The 23,253-nt window shown below is 37.0% G+C and overlaps 1 protein-coding gene across 1 annotated transcript; it reads left to right on the top strand.

Annotated features, from left to right (window-relative positions):
- The first annotated feature begins 4,168 nt into the window (after positions 1 to 4,168).
- Positions 4,169 to 10,157, top strand: LOC121889591 (NLR family CARD domain-containing protein 3-like). The gene is made up of 5 exons (XM_042401659.1): positions 4,169 to 5,952; positions 6,173 to 6,346; positions 7,234 to 7,407; positions 7,827 to 7,873; positions 9,458 to 10,157. The coding sequence occupies exons 1-5, from the start codon at positions 4,211 to 4,213 to the stop codon at positions 9,988 to 9,990; spliced, it is 2,670 nt and encodes an 889-aa protein (XP_042257593.1). The 5' UTR covers positions 4,169 to 4,210; the 3' UTR covers positions 9,991 to 10,157.
- Positions 10,158 to 23,253: the final 13,096 nt, after the last annotated feature.

The raw sequence follows: 23,253 nt of genomic DNA, 5'->3' as shown, positions 1-23,253 counted from the left end.
CACACAACCATTACACACAGCTGTATGGTTATTTATAGCAATCAGTACCTAAACAAACAATGTTTTATTATATTAGATTCTGTTTCTCACCTTCTTATCCATCTCCACTTCATCACATAACCCATGGCTGGCTCTGGAAAAATATTATGTACGCCTGGTCTGAAGTTTGCAGGATGTGCGCACATTTTGTGTTCATTAATACCAGTTTGCGTATGAGAAATGGTGTATGCATGTGTTTTACATCTGAAGTATAGGTTCACAATTTTTTAAAGTCTGTCTTAAAGCAACAGTCAGGAGCCCAAATGAACAATGAAAGAGGTTTCACTGTAATTTTCATTATCAATTAATCTGTCAATTATTTTCTCAATTAACCGATTAGCTGCTTAGTCCATAAAATGTCAGAAAATGGTGAATAATGTCATAATGTTCTAAAATCCTAAGTGTGTCCACACAGTCATTTTGTGCAAAAATGCATTTAAAGGTTGATGTGAAGCTTATATGAGGCTTCAGCAGTCTGAGTTAGTCATATCAAGTGGATATCTGCCACATTTACAGTCTTTTTAGCATCAAATTCCCTCTTTGTGTTTCCTCGGACAGTGTTTCCCTGTTGAGCTGTAGTGGAAGTATAGTAACAAAAAGAGGGACTTTGGCACTAAAAAGACTGTAATGTTTGAAAGATATCTACTTGATTTCACTCATTTGAAGTTACATATTAGCTTCAGGTAAAGTTTTAAATTGTGAACCCGTTCTTTAAAGTTCAGCGTTTTGCAATATGTGGTGTAAAATTGATACTTATCGCATATTCTGTGTATAAATGACACAGTCTATTGATTGTTAGTTGAAATTATTGAAAATGAGAATTTGAGGTGTTTTAATATACAATTGTACTGTTAACAAACAATATCCAAAGCTTTGACAAACTGATATCTGCCAGGCACTAAGAGATACTATCAGAAGATCAAGTCATTACGTTCATAATGGTATGATATAAAAATGCTTGGTTGCAAATTATTGACTGACTAACATTATATTTTAAAAATCTGTCTACTTAGTTCACAGTCGGGTGTAACTGAGTCTGCAACTCCCAGTATTGTCTCTATGAAGAGTGATCGATCCATGTTTGATCCACTCACTTTTGACATTAAGGAGCAAAAACAGTAAGTAATCACACATTTTTTGCACCATAAATAAAATGTCTTGTCATTGAGGGTCTGTTTGCTAATAAAGATTGATAATCTCACTTTTTGGGGAAAGAAATTAATTTGTGAACATGTATATAACTAGAATTGAAGATAAAATATTACAATGTTGTTGTTAAATATCTGTTTGAGGTGTTTTAATATACAATTGTACTGTTAACAAACAATATCCAAAGCTTTGACAAACTGATATCTGCCAGGCACTAAGAGATACTATCAGAAGATCAAGTCATTACGTTCATAATGGTATGATATAAAAATGCTTGGTTGCAAATTATTGACTGACTAACATTATATTTTAAAAAATCTGTCTACTTAGATATCTGTTTGAGGTGTTTTAATATACAATTGTACTGTTCACAAACAATATCCAAAGTTCTGACAAACTGTTATATGCCAGGCACTAAGACATACCATCGGATGAACAAGTCAATACATTCATATTGGTACTCAATCATTTTTGTTGCAAATGATTGAGTGAAAAAAAATCTGTCTACTTAGTTCACAGGCGAGTGTTACTGAGTCTGCAGCTCCCAGTCATGTCTCTATGAGGAGTGATCGATCCATGTTTGATCCACTCACTTTTGGAACAAAGACACAAAGGTAATTCTCATTTGTTTTACACTTCAGAATGTCATTACAAAAGCAAATAATTCATTGCATGATAATTGATCATTCAGTTTGACATTATGTTCATGTTTTTCTATTTGGGAGGGTTTGTTATTTTGGCCTGACCAATCAGTAAGGACTGATGTTTTTGTATCGATAATGTAATTTTCAGTCGAAACAGAAGACTGTAGGACGGTTGCTAGGAGCAGCTAACCTCATGCTGTCATGTTGATGGAAGATATGTTGATTTAAGAGTCATAAAACAACCTGCTGCATTTACAGCTGCAGTGATCTTATCCACAATTTTCATTTACATGATTCTGCTACAGGAAGATAATGTCCTGCATTCTGAAAGGTGATGTATATTTATATTCTGGGGCTCTACTGGAATAGTTTTGCATGATGTACATAAGAAAAACTCCTTATTTATCATATACTGGACCGTTATGCAGCCCCTCAGGTCAGCCTGTGTGAAACAGGTCGTTTCAACTCCTGTCTCTTTAAGGCCCCCCTCCTGATGAGTCCTCTCTGTTCTGATTGTCCAGCTTCTGGAAGCTGCCCCTCTCTAAATATTAGTAATAATTTCTATTGTCTATAGGATCCATGCACAAAGTAGCTCTGGTGTAAAACTCTTATATACAAACTAGTTGTATGGTTGGCAGCACAATCCACCTCACTATAGTGAGAAGTGCAAAAGTAATCCAGCAATAAATTGTCTCCGGAAGCCACCGGAAGTTTGGCTCCAGAGGCTCACCACACTCAAGTGATTAAAATACTAGAAAACGGCTACATAAACAACCCATGCAACAAACTATAGTAGTAGGATTTCAATACTTTTTCTCATTCTTTACTTAAAATGTCAACTTCTCAAATATATCTGCACATGTTCGAGCCTGAATCTAAGCAGAAATATGTGAGTGAACAACACATGGAACAACCTTAACAACAAAGGCTATGGAACGAACAGCCGTTTATGGGCATACACAATGAGCTGACCTCAGCTTATCAGCAAGGTAGAAAAAAACGTTGCACACGAAGCGTTCAGGGTTAGTTAACTCTTACTATAAACATTGTTTGTTGGCCTAAATCGTATAATCAAACGCAATGTTACTTTGTTTTTTGCCATGCTAACAGTGTGGATCAAGAGATGGCAATGTCGATAAGTCCATCACTTTGGTCCTGACTGAAATATCTCAATAACTATTGGATGTATTTCCATGAAATTTGGTGCACAGAGGAAGAATCTACTGACTTTTGGCATCCCCTGACTTTTCCTCTAATGCCACTATGAGGTTGACATTAAGGATTTTAACTGCAATGTCCCAACAACAATTGGATGGATTGCTATTAAATTTGGTACAGACATTAATTGTCCCCTCAGGATGAGTTGTTAGTAACCATGGTAATCTCCTGACTTTTCATCTAGTGCTACTAACAGGTCAAAGCTATCGTTTATCCTGTGAAATATCTCAACTTCTACAACATGGATTAGCACAAATTTTGGTACAGACATTCATGTTCCCCAGAAGATATATCCTAATGACTCTGGTGATTGTCTGACTTTACCTCTAGAAGTACGAGTGAGTGAGTGTGAATGTAATGTCTCAGTAACTGTTGGATAGCCATGCTATTTGGTGCAGACATAAATGGTCTTGATACTCTGATGAGTACTCAACATTTCATCTGGTGCCATCAGCAGGTCAAAATTTCTAATAGCTTGATTTTTTTACAATGAGCTGCAGTGGCTGAAAACATTGAACAATCTGCACCTCAAAAACAGTTTTAGAATAGCATTTAAGTAACATGTTTCAAAGGAAACAGCATGAGAAAATCAAAGAAATCTGAGAAATTGGGTTTGCATCTGTCCTACAGGTAAAGTTGTGTCACAGTGCCAAGAAAAATGTGTCATTTGTTGTACTCACTACAGACAGCTGATTGGGGAGCCATCCAGCTGTTCAGTGTGTAAGGAGGATTTGAGGGATCCAATCCATTTCTTCTGTGGACACTGGTCATGCAAACAGTGTGTCAGCTCAGACTCGGACCAGTCTGACTCATCAGCAGACTACTCCTGCCCTATATGTGGAAAGAAACTCAAAAAACACCAGGGAAATACAGACAAAGACACAGGTAAATTTAACTAATGACTTTGAAATGATCTGTGTCATATCTGTGGTTTTCATTCCAATCACCTACCGCAGCAAATGTTTTGACTGATGAATTCTTCCCCTCAACCCATCTTTGGTTGGAGCAGCTTGCAATGAAGCTTGAACATGAATAACCTATCAGATTATCTGGTACTTAACAGATCTTATTATGAAAAATACTTTAAAAATAAAATAACTTTTTTGATTGTTACAGATAAAAGCCTCGTTGGGAAAGCACAGAAGAATTTAATAAAAGCAATGCAAAAGAAATTTGCTTCAACATTTGAAGGTATTGGTGACCAAGAAAACTCCCTAAACAGCATCTACACATCACTCTACAGCACCACTGGAGAGAGTACAGGGCTGCATGAGGAACATGAGTTCAGATACTTCAAAAATAAACTGAAAAAGCAAACATCGTGTGATAAAGTCGACCTCAGTGATATCTTCAAACCTTTGCCTGGCCAAGAGAAACCGCCCAGGACAGTCCTGACGAAGGGCGTAGCAGGCATTGGAAAATCATTTGCTGTGCAGAAGTTCATTCTTGACTGGGCTGAGGAAGAAGCAAACAAGGACATTGATTTCGTTTTCTGTCTTGCTTTTCGAGAGCTGAATTTGATTACAGATGAGAAAAGCTTGCATGAGCTCCTGACTGAATTCCACCCTGCTCTCCGAAGTCTGAAAGATTCAGAGGATTTTGTCAAAGGCAGGGTTATAGTGATCCTGGACGGGCTGGATGAAAGCAGACTTCAACTGGACTTCAAGAATGTTAAGACAGTAACGTCTATCAGTGAAGTAATGTCTGTCGGTGATCTCCTTGCAAACCTCATCCAGGGTAAACTTCTTCCTAATGCTCAAATATGGATAACTTCCCGTCCAGCAGCAGCCAATCAGATCCCTGCAAAGTATGTTGACAGGGTGACGGAAATAAGAGGGTTCAATGATCCTCAAAAAGAGGAATACTTCAGGAAGAAATTTAGTCATGACTTGAGCCTTGCCGACAGGATCATTTCACATATCCAGTCTTCCCAGAGTCTCGACATCATGTGCCAGATCCCGATCTTCTGCTGGATTTCTACCGTATTATTTCAGGAGGTCTTTGGGGGAGACGAGAAAGTTGAATCTCCTCAAACTCTGACAGAGATGATGGCACATTTCCTGTTTGCCCAGACAAAACGCAGAAGCAGAAAATATGACAAGAAGACTGAGAAGAACAAAGAGCAATTTCTAAAGTCACAGAAAGAATTTCTTTTGAAACTTGGCAAGCTTGCATTTGTTCAGCTGCTGAAGAACAACCTCATCTTCTATGAGAAAGACTTTGAAGAATGTGGCATTGACATAAAAGAAGCAGCTATCTACTCTGGATTTTGCACCGCAGTCCTTAGAGAAGAAAAAGTGTTCTCTCAGCAAAAGGTCTTCTTCTTTGTGCACCTGACCATACAGGAGTTTTTTGCAGCTCTTTACGTCTATGACTGCTTCACAAACAAGAATACAACTGAGCTCAGCAGCTTCCTCAATCTGGAGCAGAAAGAACATACGCTGCTTGATCTTCTAAAGATGACAGTTGACAAAGTGCTGGAGGAGAAGAATGGCCACCTGGACTTCTTCTTGCGATTCCTCCTTGGCCTCATGGCTGAGTCCAACCAGAGAGTCCTTCAGGGTCTGCTGACATTGCCGGATCCAAGCCAAGATACTGACAAGAAAATCCTGACTTACCTTAAAGCCATCCGAAGGAAGAACCTCTCTCCAGACAGTTGCATCAACCTCTTCCAGACCATGGTCGAGATGAGAGACCACAAAGTCAAAGATGAGATTCAGGAATATCTGAAATTGTCAGATCGGTCAAGATCAGAACTGACTCCGCTGCACTGCTCTGCGTTGGCCTACATGCTGCAGGTTTCGAAGAATGATGTGGAGGTGTTGGACTTGAAGAGTTACAACACATCAGAGGAAGGCAGAAGGAGGCTGATACCAGCTGTGAGGAGCAGCAGAAAAGCCATGTAAGTTTACTTTCATTATAATATAAAAAACAATCTGGTTGCAGTGTCTTTGACTTTTGAGTAGAGCATGTTGATCTCTCAAGCTGCATATGATTCCGAGAAGTTCTGCCAATAAGATTTTTAGGACAGCCTGTATGTAGACTAAAAGGGAAGATAAATTACATCTTTAATCAGTTGCACCTTTTCTTTATCATATTATGACCCTGTTATACATCCCCAGACTAGCAGACTGCAAAGTGACAGCAGAGTGGGTCAAGCACCTGGCCTTTGGTCTCAAGTTCCCCTACTCACCTCTAAGAGAGCTGGACCTGAGCAACAATGATCTGAAAGACGTAGGTGTAGAGCTGCTCCATGAGGGACTGTCGAGTCAATGGTGCAGACTGAAGACACTGAGGTATTTATACATATTTATATAATAGATAACATGCCATTATGTAAACGAGTGAACAAGATATGTAGATGTTATTTTAAACAGCTGCAAGGTCAAAATGTTTACAGGTATGCAATTAAATGTTGGTACACTGTTCTAACTTCAAAAGCTAGATTTCCATCCAAATCTAGCACAAATTTCTAAAATATCACCAAAGAAAAATTCAAATTTACGTGCATTTCCATTGACTGCCGTATATTTGGAGTTGGTTCATCAACTGGTGGCACTTTCAAGTTGGGGCCATTAAACCACTGCAGAAGAAGTGGACACGATAAGATAACATTATGAAAAGAGCGTCAGTCAAACTTGAAACTGTGAAAAATAACACAGAAAATCTTTGTGTTCACTGCCTGATATTAATAAAGACTAACTAGACCAGCAACCCAACCTCCATACTTTATTTCTGATTTAACTTCCTCCAAAGTCCTTTTGAGTCTCTTACAAAGTTTATTCTTTGCAAACAGTCTCAGAACTCTGCTTCTTCAGTCTGAGCTGGGCCACGAAGCTTTCTGCTATCACAGCAGCACCCTGTCATGCACCTAATTCTGTTCAAGGGTCCATTTAAAAGGGAACTCCTTTATTATTGCATATGTGTAAAAGTACTATAAAGCTTTTTTTGACTGCACTGTTGTCCGTCACGTTGCATTGTGGGTAATGTATATATCTTATCGATTTTAATGCTTTCATATTTAAATTGTCCATTGTAAATCCAACAAAGTTCAAGGAGTGCAATAATACTAAATCAGTCTTTTAAGCCTGCCATCTTTACATTCATTTAGAAATCTATGTAGATTCCTTTATGAAAGAGATCTTGAACCTGCCTGCTGATAAATCAAACACTGTTTTCTCAGGTTGTCAGGTTGTCAGATCACAGAGAAGGGCTGTAATTTTCTGGCGAAGGCCCTGAAATCCAACCCCTCCCATCTGATAGAGTTGGACCTCAGCTACAACCATCCAGGAGATTTAGGAGAGAAGCACCTCTCTGAGCTGAGAGACGATCCACATTACAAGCTCAACACACTCAAGTAATTATAATACTAGAAAACAACATTCCTGACTTTTCTAGTGAACAGAGAGACAATTTGTTTCTGGATTACTTCTACACTTCTCACTACAGTGAGGTGGATTGTACTGCCAACCATAAAAGTAGTTTGTATATAAGAGTTTTACACCAAAGCTACTCTGTGCATGGATCCTATAGACAGTAGAAATTATTACTAACATTTAGAATATTGTTCAGTTCTTACAATATCTCTAACAGCAAAGGTGACTTATTATCTGACTAAAGGTAGCCATGGAGCACAATAGGTTGGGTGTTTCTAATACTGTAGAGTAACAGATAATGCATATACTATAGATTTACTCTACTAGGCTCTGAGAGCAATACAGTGTTAACTTATCGGTTGTTCTTTGTCTGAAAGTTTCAAGACATTTTTCTCCACAGCGTTGAACATGGTGGAAGTCACCGAATGAAACCGGGATTAAAGAAATGTAAGTATCTGTGGAAACTAAAAACAGATGATTAGGCCTTAAATACAATAATAAAAATTTTGCCAAATGTTGTGACCATTGCAATTATAAGTTAAAATAACTGCATCTATACAGCTACAAAAATGAAACCTAAAGTTTTCCTTTGATAGCAACGCTAGCTGTCATTACAGATGACAAATAACAGCATAACATGAAGTCGAAGGGAGTGAAGAAAAAGAGATAGCCAGACAACAATAATAGCAGCCACACCACTGGCTAATGTTATGCTAACATTAGCTAAAAAAAAGTTAAAAAAGTTAAATGTTTTCTCAGTGATGAGCTAATATTAGCCAACACTGACATTAACTAATGACTGGTGTTGCCCTGTTAGCGATAAAGAGAGCTGAAGTCATGATGTCACATCCAGGCTATCCTCTTGTCTACTAGCTTCTGTAATTTGATGAAATCTCTCATTCAGCGTTTATTTCTCCTGTCTTTCTGAAAAAATTAAGCTCCTAAGCTCCTAACCCTTTCCATATTCTAAGACGACAACAAGCGTGGCGGCGTGGCTATTTAAGTCATTGTAATTTGGTTTCGTCCATATTCATAAAACTCACCAATGCTTTCTTCTAGTCATTTGTTTCAACTTTCTAGTTTTAATCTCTGCCATTTAAAAACATCTATAGCATTTGCTTCTCTCTGCTGTGAGTCTGAGCTAGTTGTGACCCCTTAACTTGCTTCTGGACGTGACAAGCCACAGCACCTCATTATAGGCCACTGAAAACATAAATATTGAATAAACAACTTTTTGAAAATCTATCGTCATTATCCTAACATATGAAACAAGCCACACAACATATTGTTGGGAGTTTTTAATAACTAGTGTAGTTACACATGTCAACAGTATTTAGAAAGAGGTTTTCTTATTCTGGATCAAAATCAGGTAGTTCTGTAATCTCTTTGACTGTCTTTAGAGGTCAGGTGGAATACTTTAATAATAATTTGTACCATTTTAACACAGTGTGTAAATGATATTGAATAAATGATGAAAATAGAAGTTACCCATACATAACTCCAGTTCCATGAGTATGTGTGTAGTCCTCTAATGGACTTAGCTGTTTATAGCGGTTTATAACACAGCGTCTTTATCTATGGTAATGTGATGTATTTCCAAGTTTAAAGGGATTTAAATCAAATCCTTCAGAGGTGATTGGCTCGTTCAAAAGTGGGAGTGGCTTCAGTCAAGGTCAAGTGTGGTTTTATATGATGGTAGTCACCCAGGTAGTCATCAAAAATATTTTTACATTTTACAAGAAGGGAGTGGGAATTGGATATACAACTACTCAAAAATGTTTTAAAGGATTTTTTGACAAATATTTAACATGTAACATGAATTAATAATTAACACAGGGACATGCATTAAAGCTTGGAAAATGTATTTTTCATTTTACTGTGTCTTTAAGGACGGATCAACGCATTCACCTACAACCAAACGGTAGCATGCATCATAAATGAACAGCACAGGTCCCTTTGAGCTCAGCAAAGCTTTCTATTATGTACTGGCTTTATCCTGAACCTTGAAATTATGTGTTTTCTTCCCTCCAGATGCCTGCAAGCTCATTTTGGACTCCAACACAGTCCACAAGAACCTCCGTCTCTCTGAGGGTAACAGAAAGGTGACCTGGGTAGAAGAGGAGCAGTCATATCGCAATCACTCAGAGAGGTTTGATCACTGCCAACAAGTGCTTTGTAAGCAGGGTCTAGATAAGCGCTGCTACTGGGAGATCGAGGTGGTGGAACCATTTAACATCGGGGTAACATACAGAACCATTGGTAGAAAAGGGGATGGGAATGATTGCAAGCTGGGTCAAAACAACAAGTCTTGGTGTCTGGTTTGCTCTGAGGAGGGTTGTTATGTTATGCACAACAACAAGAGTATCAGTGTAGCTTCACTCTGCTCGCGCTCCAGTCGGGTGGGAGTTTATCTGGACTGGCCAGCTGGCACTTTGTCCTTCTACAGAGTTTCCTCTGACAGTCGGACTCGCCTGCATACCTTCAAAACAACATTCACTGAGTCCCTCTATCCTGCTGTTAAATTTCACACTCAGTCCTCTGCTTTGTTTTGTCAGCTAACATGAGCAGACGTTCACTGCATCCATACGAGCAGCCAAGGGTGTATATCTGCATGCGGATGGTCGGGACATGTCATCTTAGGAAACACAAAGGATTAACTGCTCCTATCCGTCAGTAGCCTATCCGTTCAAAGCAAAATTGCCATGTTTGTGTGCCTTTGCAAAAAGTATGTGAAAGTAATATGGATGGAGAGAGAGTGAGAGGGACGCAGCGAGATATAGACGACCAACACACCAGCTTGCTGTAAGCTGTGTGAATGCAACAGGGACTTTGAGGCATGTATCATTGTTGGTGGCTGATTGAACATGTTGAATTGATGATAGAGGTAGTCAGTTACATTTGCAGTAGGGGAAGTCAGAGCTGTTAGTCAGATTGTTTAGTCCATGGATGTATTAATGATGGAGCTGATACAGCGTCAACACTCAGCCTTGCTGCCAATTTGTCCCAGTGGCCCAAAAGTGTCCCAAACAGCAATTTCACCATAGACCAACATTATAAAAGAGATGTCTGGAAAATGGTTAACAGGACACCTGCAACTGCGTTCAAAGTAAATTATTACTTTTTGTATCATGACATTTTTAACACATGTAGGTTTATTTTTTGTAAACCTTTTCCAGAATCTAGAAAAACTGGTCTTAAGCATAGACTGTAAAAAATATGGACGTAGCCACAGTGACGTCACCCATTGGTTTCTGAAGAGTGGTTTTGAAGCTCAAAGTGGGCGGCTCTGACCATCGCCATCTTGGCAGTTCCTGACTCCAGCCAACTCCTGGCTAATTCAAAATGGGAAAAGAGGTGGAGCTGAAGCAGACCAAATGAAACCTGGTTGCTGAAACAAGCCACCTAGCGGCTAGCGTCCTGTCACTCAAAGTGGCCTCATCCATAGTTATGCATATCTTTACAGCTTGATAAAATTTAAACGGGTGAGTTATAAAAAAAAATCACCCCCCATACAGTTGTCATGAAAGGAAAAATTAGCTATAGAGACTAAAACCGTTTTTTGTGGCTGTAAACATGTACATTTCTGCTGTAAAGTTGGGTATTTTAACATGGGGGTCTATGGGGATTGACTCACTTTTGGAGTCAGCCTCAAGTGGCCATTCGAGGAACTGCAGTTTTTGGCACTTCAGCATTGGCTTCACTTTCCAGCCCTGGAGGTCGCCACTTGGTCTTAACATGCTTGGCGCCATCCCGATGTAAAGTCTATGGGCTTAGCAGGAACAGCAGTGGGAGAAACATGATGTGCATGTCCTGTGAGTGGGCCACACAATGCAGAAGTTAACCCGAGAGCTAGAAACTGTTATGACTCTCGGCTCAGTTCTCAATTTGTATTTTATGGAAAATAGAGAACATCATGTCCTTCTTTAAGAGTCTAAATTAAGGTAGGAACTGCTGACATGGCAAGAACACTAGCTGTGTGTAACTTAATCTAAGTTGCTCACAAGCAGTGGAAATGGAAAATATAAAAATATAACTACTCATTTAGAAAGTAATCACACTACGAATTACATAACGGGAATATTAAATATGTCTCAGTACTGAGTACAGTCTCAATTTGAGCTATTAGGTTCACTATACACTTTGAAGTTACAGAGATCTGTTTCTATATTTTGTGCCATTCGTGTGTGCAGACAGAGAGTCGCCTGGTTCAGCCAGAGGAGCACCTTAATGAGCATGTGCTATGTGCTAAGATTAGCAGAAGCCTGAACTACTTTATTGACTTATGCCCCCTGTATAAATGGGGTGCCATCTTGAAACATCTTTTCCATTTCTCTTCATACATCAATGCAAGAAATCAGCTATTCACATTGCTGTGATGCTGTTTTAGCTAGATGCTTTACTTTGCTCCATACTAGACTATGTAGTTCTACATACAAAACTTTCACTACTGGTATTCTCTTTTGCTTTTATAGCAAATAGCTGCTCACTTCCTCACGGGGCAAAAAGCCAACCAGAGTCATGCAAAGCAGTATTTTCTATGAAAAGGGTTGTTTGCTTTGTTACCATGAGAGTGAAAAATGAGAAGATGTTATCTTTGTCTGTTCAGTGCAGAGTTAATTATGGAGATAAGCTAAAATGAGCTGCGGGGTTTCAGGTGAAGTCTTGGCCTGCTGGAGGTTCTCGACTTAGTTGAAATATAAATAGTTTGAGACATCGTAAAGAATCAGTAGTTTATAGATACAGTAATTTTTAGAAACAGTGGAAGAGTAATACTGTTTACTGTTTTACTGTTTTATTAATCATTCTCTCGTAATGTATTGCAGAATATTTGATTGACTCTCATTAAAATTGTCATCTCTGTCTCAGATAATATCACTAAAATAAAATGTAAAATGTGATTTTTAAAAAAAATCCATAGAAAGTGTAAAAAACTATAAAAGCTAATATGAAGTGCACACAAACACACAAGAGCAGGTTTAAAACATGTCCCGACCCATCTTAACGGCAAACCTACACCCGCCCTGCCAGCAGCAATTCAAGAAACCTGCTGCTGTTCTTTTTTTTAACCCCTACACCATTATGTGTCATAAAAACTCAAAACTAATAACTGAGCCTCCTTAAGTGGATGGATGAAACACCACCCACCTACACTAATGATCTAATGCGGTTTCTGCCATTAGAGAAAGTTAGATTCACTCTTAAGTGCCTTACTGATGTGAAGCCGTTTATCACCCATGTGGAGAAATATATGTTGGAGAATACGCTCTGAGTCTGGATGTAAGTATTGTTTAAACATGCAGCAAAACAAGCAACAAGCAGTCATTCATGATGAAAGCAAGCATCACACTGTATAAAATGTATTTTTATTATTACTTATCATTCCGTTATTTCTTTCTATTTCTATTTTTTTATAGCTTTTCCTATCAAATTATGTGGATGTGAGGGTGAAGCGATCTGTGGTTGTTGTCATTTTGTATAGCTGTATTACATCTTCTGTATCTCTCTAAGAAGAAAAGATTTTTAAAAAAAAGATAAAAAAATAAAGCATCAGAAAAACAAAAAAACTCATAGCACCATCAGAAGCTTCTAATATCTGCTTTACTGTATAGGATTAAAGTCATAGACTTGACCAATAACTTTTACATGTACAGGTTTGAAACTAAAGGCTCCTTTAGATTGAGTGACAGCAACAATCATGTAAGTTTATTTCATGTCACACCGTGCGAGGCAGCTGTAATAAAATCTTGGCCACAGTATGACTGTATGATGACAGTTTGAGGCTGTCAAACTGTGCAGTGAAGTTGTGGTTAATCATAACGCTACAATAGAAATATAAAAAAAATTAATGAGACATGCAGAGACACTTCATCACGTCTTATGTTTTAAAGATGCAGGCGAGGAAGGTTTTCTCCCACAAACTTCTTTCCATTGCACCTCCATGGTTCTGGTTGGTGTGTATGTGGCTCAGACAGCCAAAAATCACAGTGTAAAATCAGTGTAAAGGAGCCTTGATATTATATTGTACAGGTTTGACCAACTAACTGTAGTAATGTTCCGCCTTTCTGGTGATGGAAACAGCTGGTCATAAGTGGAAAACTGCAAGCAGACCAGTACGTTGTAGGGATAAGTTGTTTACTTCTAAAAAAATGAACGTAGATAGATATGTTGTCGTGTTTTTACTTAGAAGATTTACCTCTTTACCTGGCTTCTGCTTCCTTCGTTTTTATCTAGGTCAGAATTATTCTAGTGTTCAGACTTTTCATTTATGGCAATACAAAATAAGAAGACAATAATGTCACATAGTACAGCTGCTGTTTGGTGCATCTGTTGTTTAAAACCTCTCTGCACTATCACCTCAGAGTAATGAAGCTCAGATTTATCCAGCTCAATAAGCCCTTAAGCTGTCAACTACTGGTACACGTTATTTTAAAACCACTATCTTTGTATCTATGCGTATTATAGAAACAAATGTTCAGTAAACAACCGAATTATCACTTTAATATAAACGACCAGAACATGTGAATGGTTTAAAGATTTCTGTTTAAAAGGAGGCAAAGCTGCCGTGTATAACAGAGGAGGAGAGAGTAGTTTGAACTGTTGTTACATCTGTATACTGGAGGCTTGTGGACATCATCGTCAATTTTAATTGTATACACTTCCTTCACCTTTTAACTTTGAGTTTATACTTAAAGGTTCTATATGTAAGAATTGTGAAGCAATTTACATGTATTAATCGTTTTTTATTGCAAATGAGTGAACAGGTAGTAATGTAACGTAAGAAAAAGGAGACCATTGACTTTCTTCTTGATTGTCTGTAACAGCACAAAACATAATGTTCGAGATCTTTTATTTAATTATGAGAAGTGTAAGCGAGGAAAAAGACATCACCTGCAATAGTCTTACACTATGACTACACAGGTAATGCAAGCAACTGCATGTTGACTGCAGCTCATTTAACGGCCACAGGTGTCACTAATGAGAGTGAATTTCTGATTCTTACAAATAGAAACTTTGATAGACACCAGTATCAATACAATCAGTTTCATCATGTTAAGCACCTTGTTAAAATCTAGAGTACTAAACTGAGTCACTGTAAACATGTAACCTGGGAGATTTGATGTGTAATAAGTGTTTTTTTTTTAATTCATACTCTGTATTTTCATAAGTGGTCTTATTTTAACAGCTTCGTGTTTTTTATGTTGTTATTAATGGCAGAAATATTACTAGTTGTTTTGGTGTTTAATGTAATCAGTGTAATGTTTAATGAAAGTGTGTTCTGAATGCTGCATAGAGAGATGATTTGTTCGCCTCACAAAGCCCTAATGTCAATAATACAGTAAACTTTAACATTTCAATAACAGATTGACACATGTACCTTTCAGTCATATTTGTTTACAGCTCACAAAGTGGAAAAACTGTTTTTAATCACATTTCTACTCAATCCATTGAAATACAGAAAGTGTCTGAATACATTTAAGGTGAGAAATAAATCACACAGGTGTTTTTGTTTGAGCTCTGCAGCACAAACAGTTCAAGAATAATCATTTTTAAAGCTGCATGTGTGACTGATATTCTGGCAATTTGATTTGTGCTCTCAGAATGAACTACAAGCAGAATAAAAGTGCTTTACAGTGAGATGACTCGTTATATCTGATATCTCCAGAAATAGATGAGATGAAAAAGTTCCCTCTGTTAAGTGGATAAAATGCTTTAAAACACTTTAAAGAATGAGCTGCCTTATTTCCACACCCATTTATACTTGATACTACTTTTATTAACATACTTTACTTTCAGTAAAAGCACATTTTTACTCCTGATAGTCGAGCGTGATGGACATTTTCCACCTGACAGACTGAGGTACCTCACTATAAATCACTTTTATTCCACTGGTAGTTCATCCTGAGAGAGACACCATGAGCTCAAATGCAAATTTTTCTGGCTTCTGTGAGGCTTTACTGGGATCGAACCTTACATATATATTTTCATGTATTTTCTGTGTGTATTAAAACATCAATAAAGAAAGGACCTTTGACCTTATAACTGAGATTTTCATTTGTTATGTTCTGGTGAGGAAAGCGAGCCAATATGTGTTTTGGGATATAATTTCTAACTTGGACTTTTTTGTGGAAAAAAACATATCAGACATAAATTATTATTCAAAGCAGAGTAATTTTATGTGTTTTAAAACACGTCTGGAGGAGATCTTTAAATGGTAAAACATTAAAGTAGCAAAAGATTGTTTGTATTGTATTGTAAGACACAAAGAACATGTATCATTACATGATCTTGCTCGTAATTGAAGATTAAAAGACAAATTAATATAGAAAATGCTCCCACACACTGGATTTATGTCTCAGAAAACAAACAAATTACGCAAAAACAATAATCACATTACTTATTCTTTGTAAACAAGGAGGATGGATGAGAGATATTATATCGTCAATGTAATTGTTGCATGACTGAAGGTATAAGGGGATTAGATCATTGCTTTGTACTGGAAAAGATATAGAATGAGCTCTTTCAATACATAGAATTGATCATTTTTAATATAGAAAAGTTTTTGATTCACATTAAGTTCATTTGGCAACTAAATGGTGGCAAAAAGTCTGGATGTAAATGTGCCTAAGCCTAAGCATGCCTTTATAGTGGTATTAATTCCAAAATGTATAATAGCATTTTTATTAGACCCTCTCTATTATAGAGAGTAGTGCTCCTCTTGACAAGTAAACTGATCTTCATGTGTAAAATTGTTGGGCTGCCCTTATAAGTGTCACTTTTTGAAATGTTTAGTATCTCAGGTTAGATCACATCTCCTAATATACAGTAACAGTCAAAAGTTTGGATACACTTTCTCATTCGTAAATTCTCATTCAAACTTCTGACTGATACTGTTCACACTAGAGGTTTGCGATCTTTTTCAACATGCTGACTGTGGATTCTCTGTTTGCTTTACAGGTCTCAATGAGGGGAGTCACATCCACCTGCTACATGACACACATTTCCTAATTTGGACATCATTCCCAGAGTTGAGGGTGTTCCCCAGAGATAAAGCTGAGCTACTGACACATGCGAAGTGCGACCAAGGGACTCTCCATAACCTGTTGTTCCCCTTCTCCTTTCCACAAAGTTAGGTTGTAAAAAAAAGAAAAAGGAAAAAGAAAAGTGCAAAGCAATAATCACCTTTGAAGTTCTTCCCTACATGTTAACACTGTGCTGGCTCTGTGTTACGGGTGTTTAAATAGGTAGAGGTCCGTCTGCATTTAGGTGATCAATATTGCTTTAGCTTAGTAGTCAGCACAGTCGTCTATGATCTGGGAGACTCTAGTTTGAGACCCGGTGTGGGGACCTCCTTCGTAAGGTAGTTTATTCATGAACGCTTTTTGTAAACCTTAAATTTTCTAAAATTAAAAGCGTAATAAAAAAACAGGATTTTTAACCAACCTTTAGCTAATTATTTCAATAATTCATCCATTACCTTAAGCTAAGTATTTCATCTCCTCTGCTCACTTGCTAACTAGTTTTCACACACTCTTTATTGCAATAACACCTAAATTAATTGTTATAGCTGACTCAATATCTGGATCTACTTTTTTTAATCAAATCATTAATTCATTTTTTCTTTTTTTCATATTAGTTGAGCTATTCTACAATCTCTCCACGTACCCCCTGGCAACAGCAGAAGTTACCCCTGAGGTACAAGTACCCCTAGTTGGGAATCACTGATTTAAATAATCTAATGGGTTAATTTGCAAGTGCATAAATATTCATGTCTATGCAGGCGATGTCTATGATCCAACATGTCTTTCCAGAATGCAGTGTTTGTGATTTTGTATTTTCTGCAGTATTGTATTTGGCTGTGCTGTGTAGCTTCCGCCACCAGGTTGTGCTGTTGGAAAACGCCAGTAGTGAAGCAGAAGAAAAAACTGTTCAGTAGGAAGAAGAAGATATTAGTTTTTTGGCAGCAGAGAAAGCTGAGTCTTTGGCTGCAACACGTTTTTATGCTGTACTGTACATATATTGCTGTAAAATTGATCACAGGATATAACTTGATCACAGCCTGAGTCACAGCCTGGCAGACTGTGCACATTTAATGAAACATGGCAGCTGCAGAGGCCAAAGGTGACATGGTCACGTGACGTTTCACTTAAGTGTCGCTGCAGATGGTGCGTTCATGTGGGTAATAAATAAATATTGATCATATGCACATGTTAATGTTGACACCAAAAGTTGTTACCAGTAATGATCTGCTTTGATATATTTACGATCAAGAGGAAAATTCATGGATAAACTAATGGATTGAAAAAATAAAGGTTTTTAACCTTATGACAAACCAATTTCTTACCTGAGTGTGTGTGGCTGAATACCTGTTTTTCAGTTTTTCATTATTATTATTATTATTATCATTATTATTATTATTATTATTATTATTGACGTTTTGTGTGTGTGTTTGATTTTTAATTGTTCATTTTTAATTTCTGTATTTTTAAGTTTATATTTGTAGGTAATAGATATGTTTTGTGTGTTTTTGTAGATTGCTGAATGAACAGAAGTAGATACAGAATTTATACACTAAAATGATCTCTTTTTTTAGTTAACAGAAGGTAAAAGAATCGACTGCTCCAAGTTTTGTCTCTATGAAGAGTGATAGATCCAAATATGAGCTGCTCAGTGTTGCATATTAAGATCACTTCTTCGAAGACTCATAATGAGACTGAAAGTGGCGAAGCCGTTTGTAGTTGAGGTTGTGCTCATCAAGAATAACTGTCTCATTTGTTATACTCCTTGTGGGGGTATAGTAGGGACCCATCCAGTTATCAAGTTGTTCTACATCTCATCTTCTATGAGGAAGACTTTGAAGAATGTGACGTTGACATAAAAGAGGCAGCTATCTACTCTAGATTTTGCACTGCAATTCTTAGAGACGAGGAAGTGTTTTCTCAGAAAAAGGTCTTTGTGCAAAGGTTTCTATAGCACTTTCAAATAGCAACACTCGAAGGCAAAATGGCAAAAAGTCTGTCTGCTGTAATCATTCAAATGGGGGTAACGGCACAAACGTGAAGAATGAAAAAGAGAACTTGACAGAGAAGTTCAAATCCTGCCTTCTCTCTCAATTATGTAGTACTGGCCAATCAAATGGGCTTGAATGTCAGCTTGCCTCTTTTGGAAAATTACAAAAATTGTTGAACGCGACCCTACCAATTCTCTTGTCAGAAAGGTTTGGGGGGAGGGGATCCCAGTTGCTGTTTGATGATCGTGCAAGCTCTTAGTTTGAAGCATACTAACACCTTAACAAATAATTACTGTGATCATTGAATGTAAATGTATGACAGGTTTTAACCAAGAAGAACATGTTGTCTCTATCTGTCTGTATCTTATAACAGCTTTAACAATCTTACCCCATTATCCATCCCTCGACTGGCAGACTGTAAAGTGACTGCAGGGTTGGTTGAGCATCCAGGAGACCAAGGAGTGAAGCTGCTCTCTGACCTGAGGAACAATCCACTTTACAAGTTCAGCAAAGTCAAGTAATTATACTTTCCTACTGATCTGAAAGAGAAGTGTCAGGGATTACAGCTACAAATCCATTACGATGAAACTAGAGTCCAATGCCATAAAACTAACACAGGTTGTAGATACGCATTTAAAACTAGAGGTAAACTCTGTATGGATCCATACAAATATCCAACTTTATTTGGAGTTACCTGTTTAGTATCTGAATGAGTATTTTTCTTACAGTGTTGAACATGGTGGAAGTCACTGGATGAAAGAAATGTACGTATCTGCATATTTATTTGTTGGTGGGGATGATGAACCAATCTAGGAAAATATGACTGAAATGTTTCCTTTGAACTCATCTATAGAGAGGGTAGGAAGTGTCACATTACGTCACTTTGATTTGTCAAAGGAGATTACAGAAGCATACAGTTTAGAATAAAATGAGTCAAATTCTGAGTGTATTTCTTCAGGATCAGATAACACTTTCCTGTCAGAGGAAATACATGTAAATCTGCTATACGTCTCATATTTTTGTAGACTTAAGGCTAAGAGGTGGCTTGGTCTGGATCCACTAAAATAACAATTCTCCATATATCTGTGAATCAGAAATTCTGCTCTAGTTTAATTTTATTTTAATGGATTAAATTTGGTTTTTCTCATCCTCTTAGAAGCCGATATTATGCTGGTCATGCACCAAAGAGTTTAGAGAAGTCTCATAGTCACTGATTTGGTCTGGTCTAGTTTTATTGAGATGACAGGAATATAAAATCGCTGTATTTCTTACATAACCTTTAATGGCACTCCAAAGAATCAGCAGGTCATTAGTTGTTTCAGCATTTTCAGAAATAAAAACAGTGAAGGCTGTTCTGAAGTAACTGCATAACTTGTTGTTTCTGAGTAAAGTTGTATCAAGGCGCCATCTTGTGGCTCTTGTAGGTACATTGTTTTGGGTTTTGTACAGATTAAACAAAAGTTAGTTAGTTCTAGAGGTGCTGCTAGGCAGAGCTTGTTAACCTCTGACAGAGCCAGGCTAGCTAAGCTAACTGGCAGCTACAGCTTCATATTTATTGTACAGATATAACATGTATCCATATTCTCATGTTTTAACAAAGTGTGAAACTATTCCTTTAACAGTGTGTTTGGCTTGTGTAGTGCTACATTTTACTTGATTTAATAAAAAAAAAATGTTTTCTTAGATATTTCAAGTGATCTTACAGTATATTCTGACCATTTTTCTTCTTTATTGTCCTGGTTAAAAACTTGTTTTGTTCTGGTATGTTGCACTGACTGCCAGGTTCAACTAAACAATTATTCAGTTGACATAATCTTGTGTTTTCTCCTTTGTCTCATGATTTGTTTTTCTTCTTGTCACTATTATACTCTAATAAGCCTTCTCAACACTACATAAACACAATACCTAACTTAGAACATGAAAAAACACCTTTATGAAATCATTAGAAGACAAAACAGTTTTTAAATGGTTGCCTGGCAGATATTGGTGTATGTTGTGGGTTCATGTGTATCAATTCATAATAGCTTGTCCACCTTGTCATATCTGGATGAATGGTTCATTGGTTTGGCTCACAGTAAAGGGTGGGGCAGTCTGGCTGCCTCGGGCCCCAGCTGTCGCCCACTGACACACTGAGGCAGGGTGGGGCCTCTTCATCCACAGAAAGAGCCCTGACTTCCAACAAAAGAAGAAAGAGAAGAGCATGCAGCTGCGATACAGGAGAAATATAATATCTCTGTGTAAAGTTGATATTTGATGCTCTTTGGTTATTGAGTTTTTTTCTCCTTTATTTTAAACATAAATAACATTGACCAAAAAAACAGAAATTATAAAATTAAATAAATAAAACATAACGTAGCTTAAACTACATCATATCATTTCCTAAACAAACCTATCCCCTCCGGACTGGTTCCAGTCTTTATGCTAAGCTAAGCTAATTGTCTCCTGGATCAAGCTTCATATTTACTGTAAAAAACATGAATATCAAAGTCATTCTGACCTGATGAAGATCAGAGTAGGATTGATATATTATCTAGATTAGATTCTGTGACTTGTTCTTACCTTTTTTTCTGTAGTATCAATCTCTATCATTTAACTGTCTGCAAAAAAGCCTGTTTTCCAAAAATGCTGACCTTGTGTTTTAACGTAAAACACACTGAGTTGTAATGAATTTGCGAAACTACATATGTAAAATTCCCTTCTTTTGCTTTGTTGCCCTTTTGCTGCTGTTATTTGTTTTGTTCTGTTATTGATTTTCTCATTTTTCAAAATGATTACCAATATCAATGTTGTTTTATTTCACTTTATCGCTGTGCAAATGATATTAGGTCATAGATTGTTGCTAGTCATCAATAAATCACTGATTCTCTCTACAAATTAAAATAAAAAAATAGTTACATAAGCTGTAAAATGAAGCCACACCCTTAAAAACACTTAAACACGCCCACTACAGCTTCATCAAATATTTAGATCTTTAATTATTTATTTTTTCTGCCACTGTAGTTATTTATCGTCTTCCCCCCCCTTTTTTGGCTCTTAATCTCTTTGCTGGTCTGTTTTGCAAGTTAAAAAAAACTTAGACCAAGTACTAAAACTAGCTAAAACGAAGTCCTTTCATTTATTACAAATTGATCTTTTTATCTCTTCTTTCCTTCTCTCTGACCTTGTTTTCACTGTTCACCTTCTGCCGGATCTGTCGCAACACAGGAAGGATAGAAAGAGGATTTCCTTTTAAAAAAATCATTCAGTTTGTTAATAGCAAAGTGTACATTACTGCAATTTGAAGACATAGTAACTCTTGACTCTTCAAATGATCCAATATTTCAGCAAAAATCAAATATTAGAGAAAAAAGTCCATAGTGTATATCAGAACTTTGTTTTTTCTTCTTTCCCCTCGCATTAATCATCTCGCGACCCCTCAGATTTATCTGCTGACCCTTTGGAGGGGCCCCACCCCTAGGTTGGGAACCAGTGGACTAAACTAGCTAAGTGTATATAGAGTAGTTGAAACTAGCTCCACCTCCAGCAGCTACAACAGTAACATGCTGCTCTAACACTGATGCTTCACTATTAATAATCTAATGATGTCATATATAATAATATATCAGTCAGAGGGACCAAACCACTACTTTTACTGCAATACTTTAACTACATCAAGCTCATAATACTTATGTACTTTTACTGCAATACTTTAACTACATCAAGCTCATAATACTTATGTACTTTTACTGCAATACTTTAACTACATCAAGCTCATAATACTTATGTACTTTTACTGCAATACTTTAACTACATCAAGCTCATAATACTTATGTACTTTTACTGCAATACTTTAACTACATCAAGCTCATAATACTTATGTACTTTTACTGTAGGAGGATTTTTCATGTGGGATTTTTACTTGTAATAGAGTATTTTTAAATTGATGTATTGGTACTTTTACTTAAGTAAAGGATCTGAAAGTATCTAAGTACATTTATTCAGTACTGTAGGCCTGCTTAAGTACAATTTTGAGGTACTTTTAGTATTTCCATTTTATGCCACTTCATACCTCTACTGAACTATATTGTAGACTGAAATATTGTACATTTTGCTATTTTCAGATTAAGATTTTTCATGAAAAACATTCAATAAGATTATAAAATCCAACACAGTGTTAAAGATTAAACCAGTGGTTTCCAACAAACAACAAATAGTTTAGAGAAAAGTTTAGAAAATGAATACTTTATGTTGCAGAACTTTGATTTTTTGTTTATTCCTTCTTTCCTTCCTCATTACTCATATTACGACCCCTTAAATTTATATTGTGACCCTCATGGGGGTCCAAGCCCTAGGTTGGGAACCATTGAACTACCCTTAAAATAAAATAGTTGAAGCTTGCTCCACCTCAATCTAACAGTAAAATGCTATTTACGCACTGATGCATGAAAATCTAACAATGTAATTGTACATGTACATTTTTGCTGATAATACTTTCATAGGATTTTGAATGCAGGACTTGTACTCCTGTAATGGAGTATTTTTTTCATTCATGTACTTTCATTTCAGTGAAGCACGATGCTAATACTTTTGCACTTAAATAGTATTTTTCATGCAGGACTTTTACTTGTAATGGAGTATTTTTACATTCTGTGTTTGTACTTTTACTGAAGTAAAATGATGTGAGTACTTCCTCCACCACTGCATGTTTGCTGTGTATTAGTGCAGCCTAACTGCAGCGTTCGTGACAATAAAACAAACTGAATTTGAATTTCAGAGAGGGAGGCAGACAAAAGACAGAAAGAGAGAGACGGGTAGAGAGAGCCAGACAAAGACCGGGAGA

Source organism: Thunnus maccoyii, chromosome 22, assembly GCF_910596095.1.
Source record: "Thunnus maccoyii chromosome 22, fThuMac1.1, whole genome shotgun sequence".
Lineage (NCBI taxonomy): Eukaryota > Metazoa > Chordata > Actinopteri > Scombriformes > Scombridae > Thunnus > Thunnus maccoyii.
This window is presented reverse-complemented; position numbering and strand designations above follow the sequence as displayed.

Coding starts and splice junctions, on each gene's coding strand:
- LOC121889591 (XM_042401659.1), top strand. CDS start 4,211: ATGCAAAAGAAATTTGCTTCAACATTTGAAGGTATTGGTGACCAAGAA. Junction 5,953..6,172: donor AGGAGCAGCAGAAAAGCCAT/GTAAGTTTACTT, acceptor ATACATCCCCAG/ACTAGCAGACTGCAAAGTGA. Junction 7,408..7,826: donor TACAAGCTCAACACACTCAA/GTAATTATAATA, acceptor TTTTCTCCACAG/CGTTGAACATGGTGGAAGTC.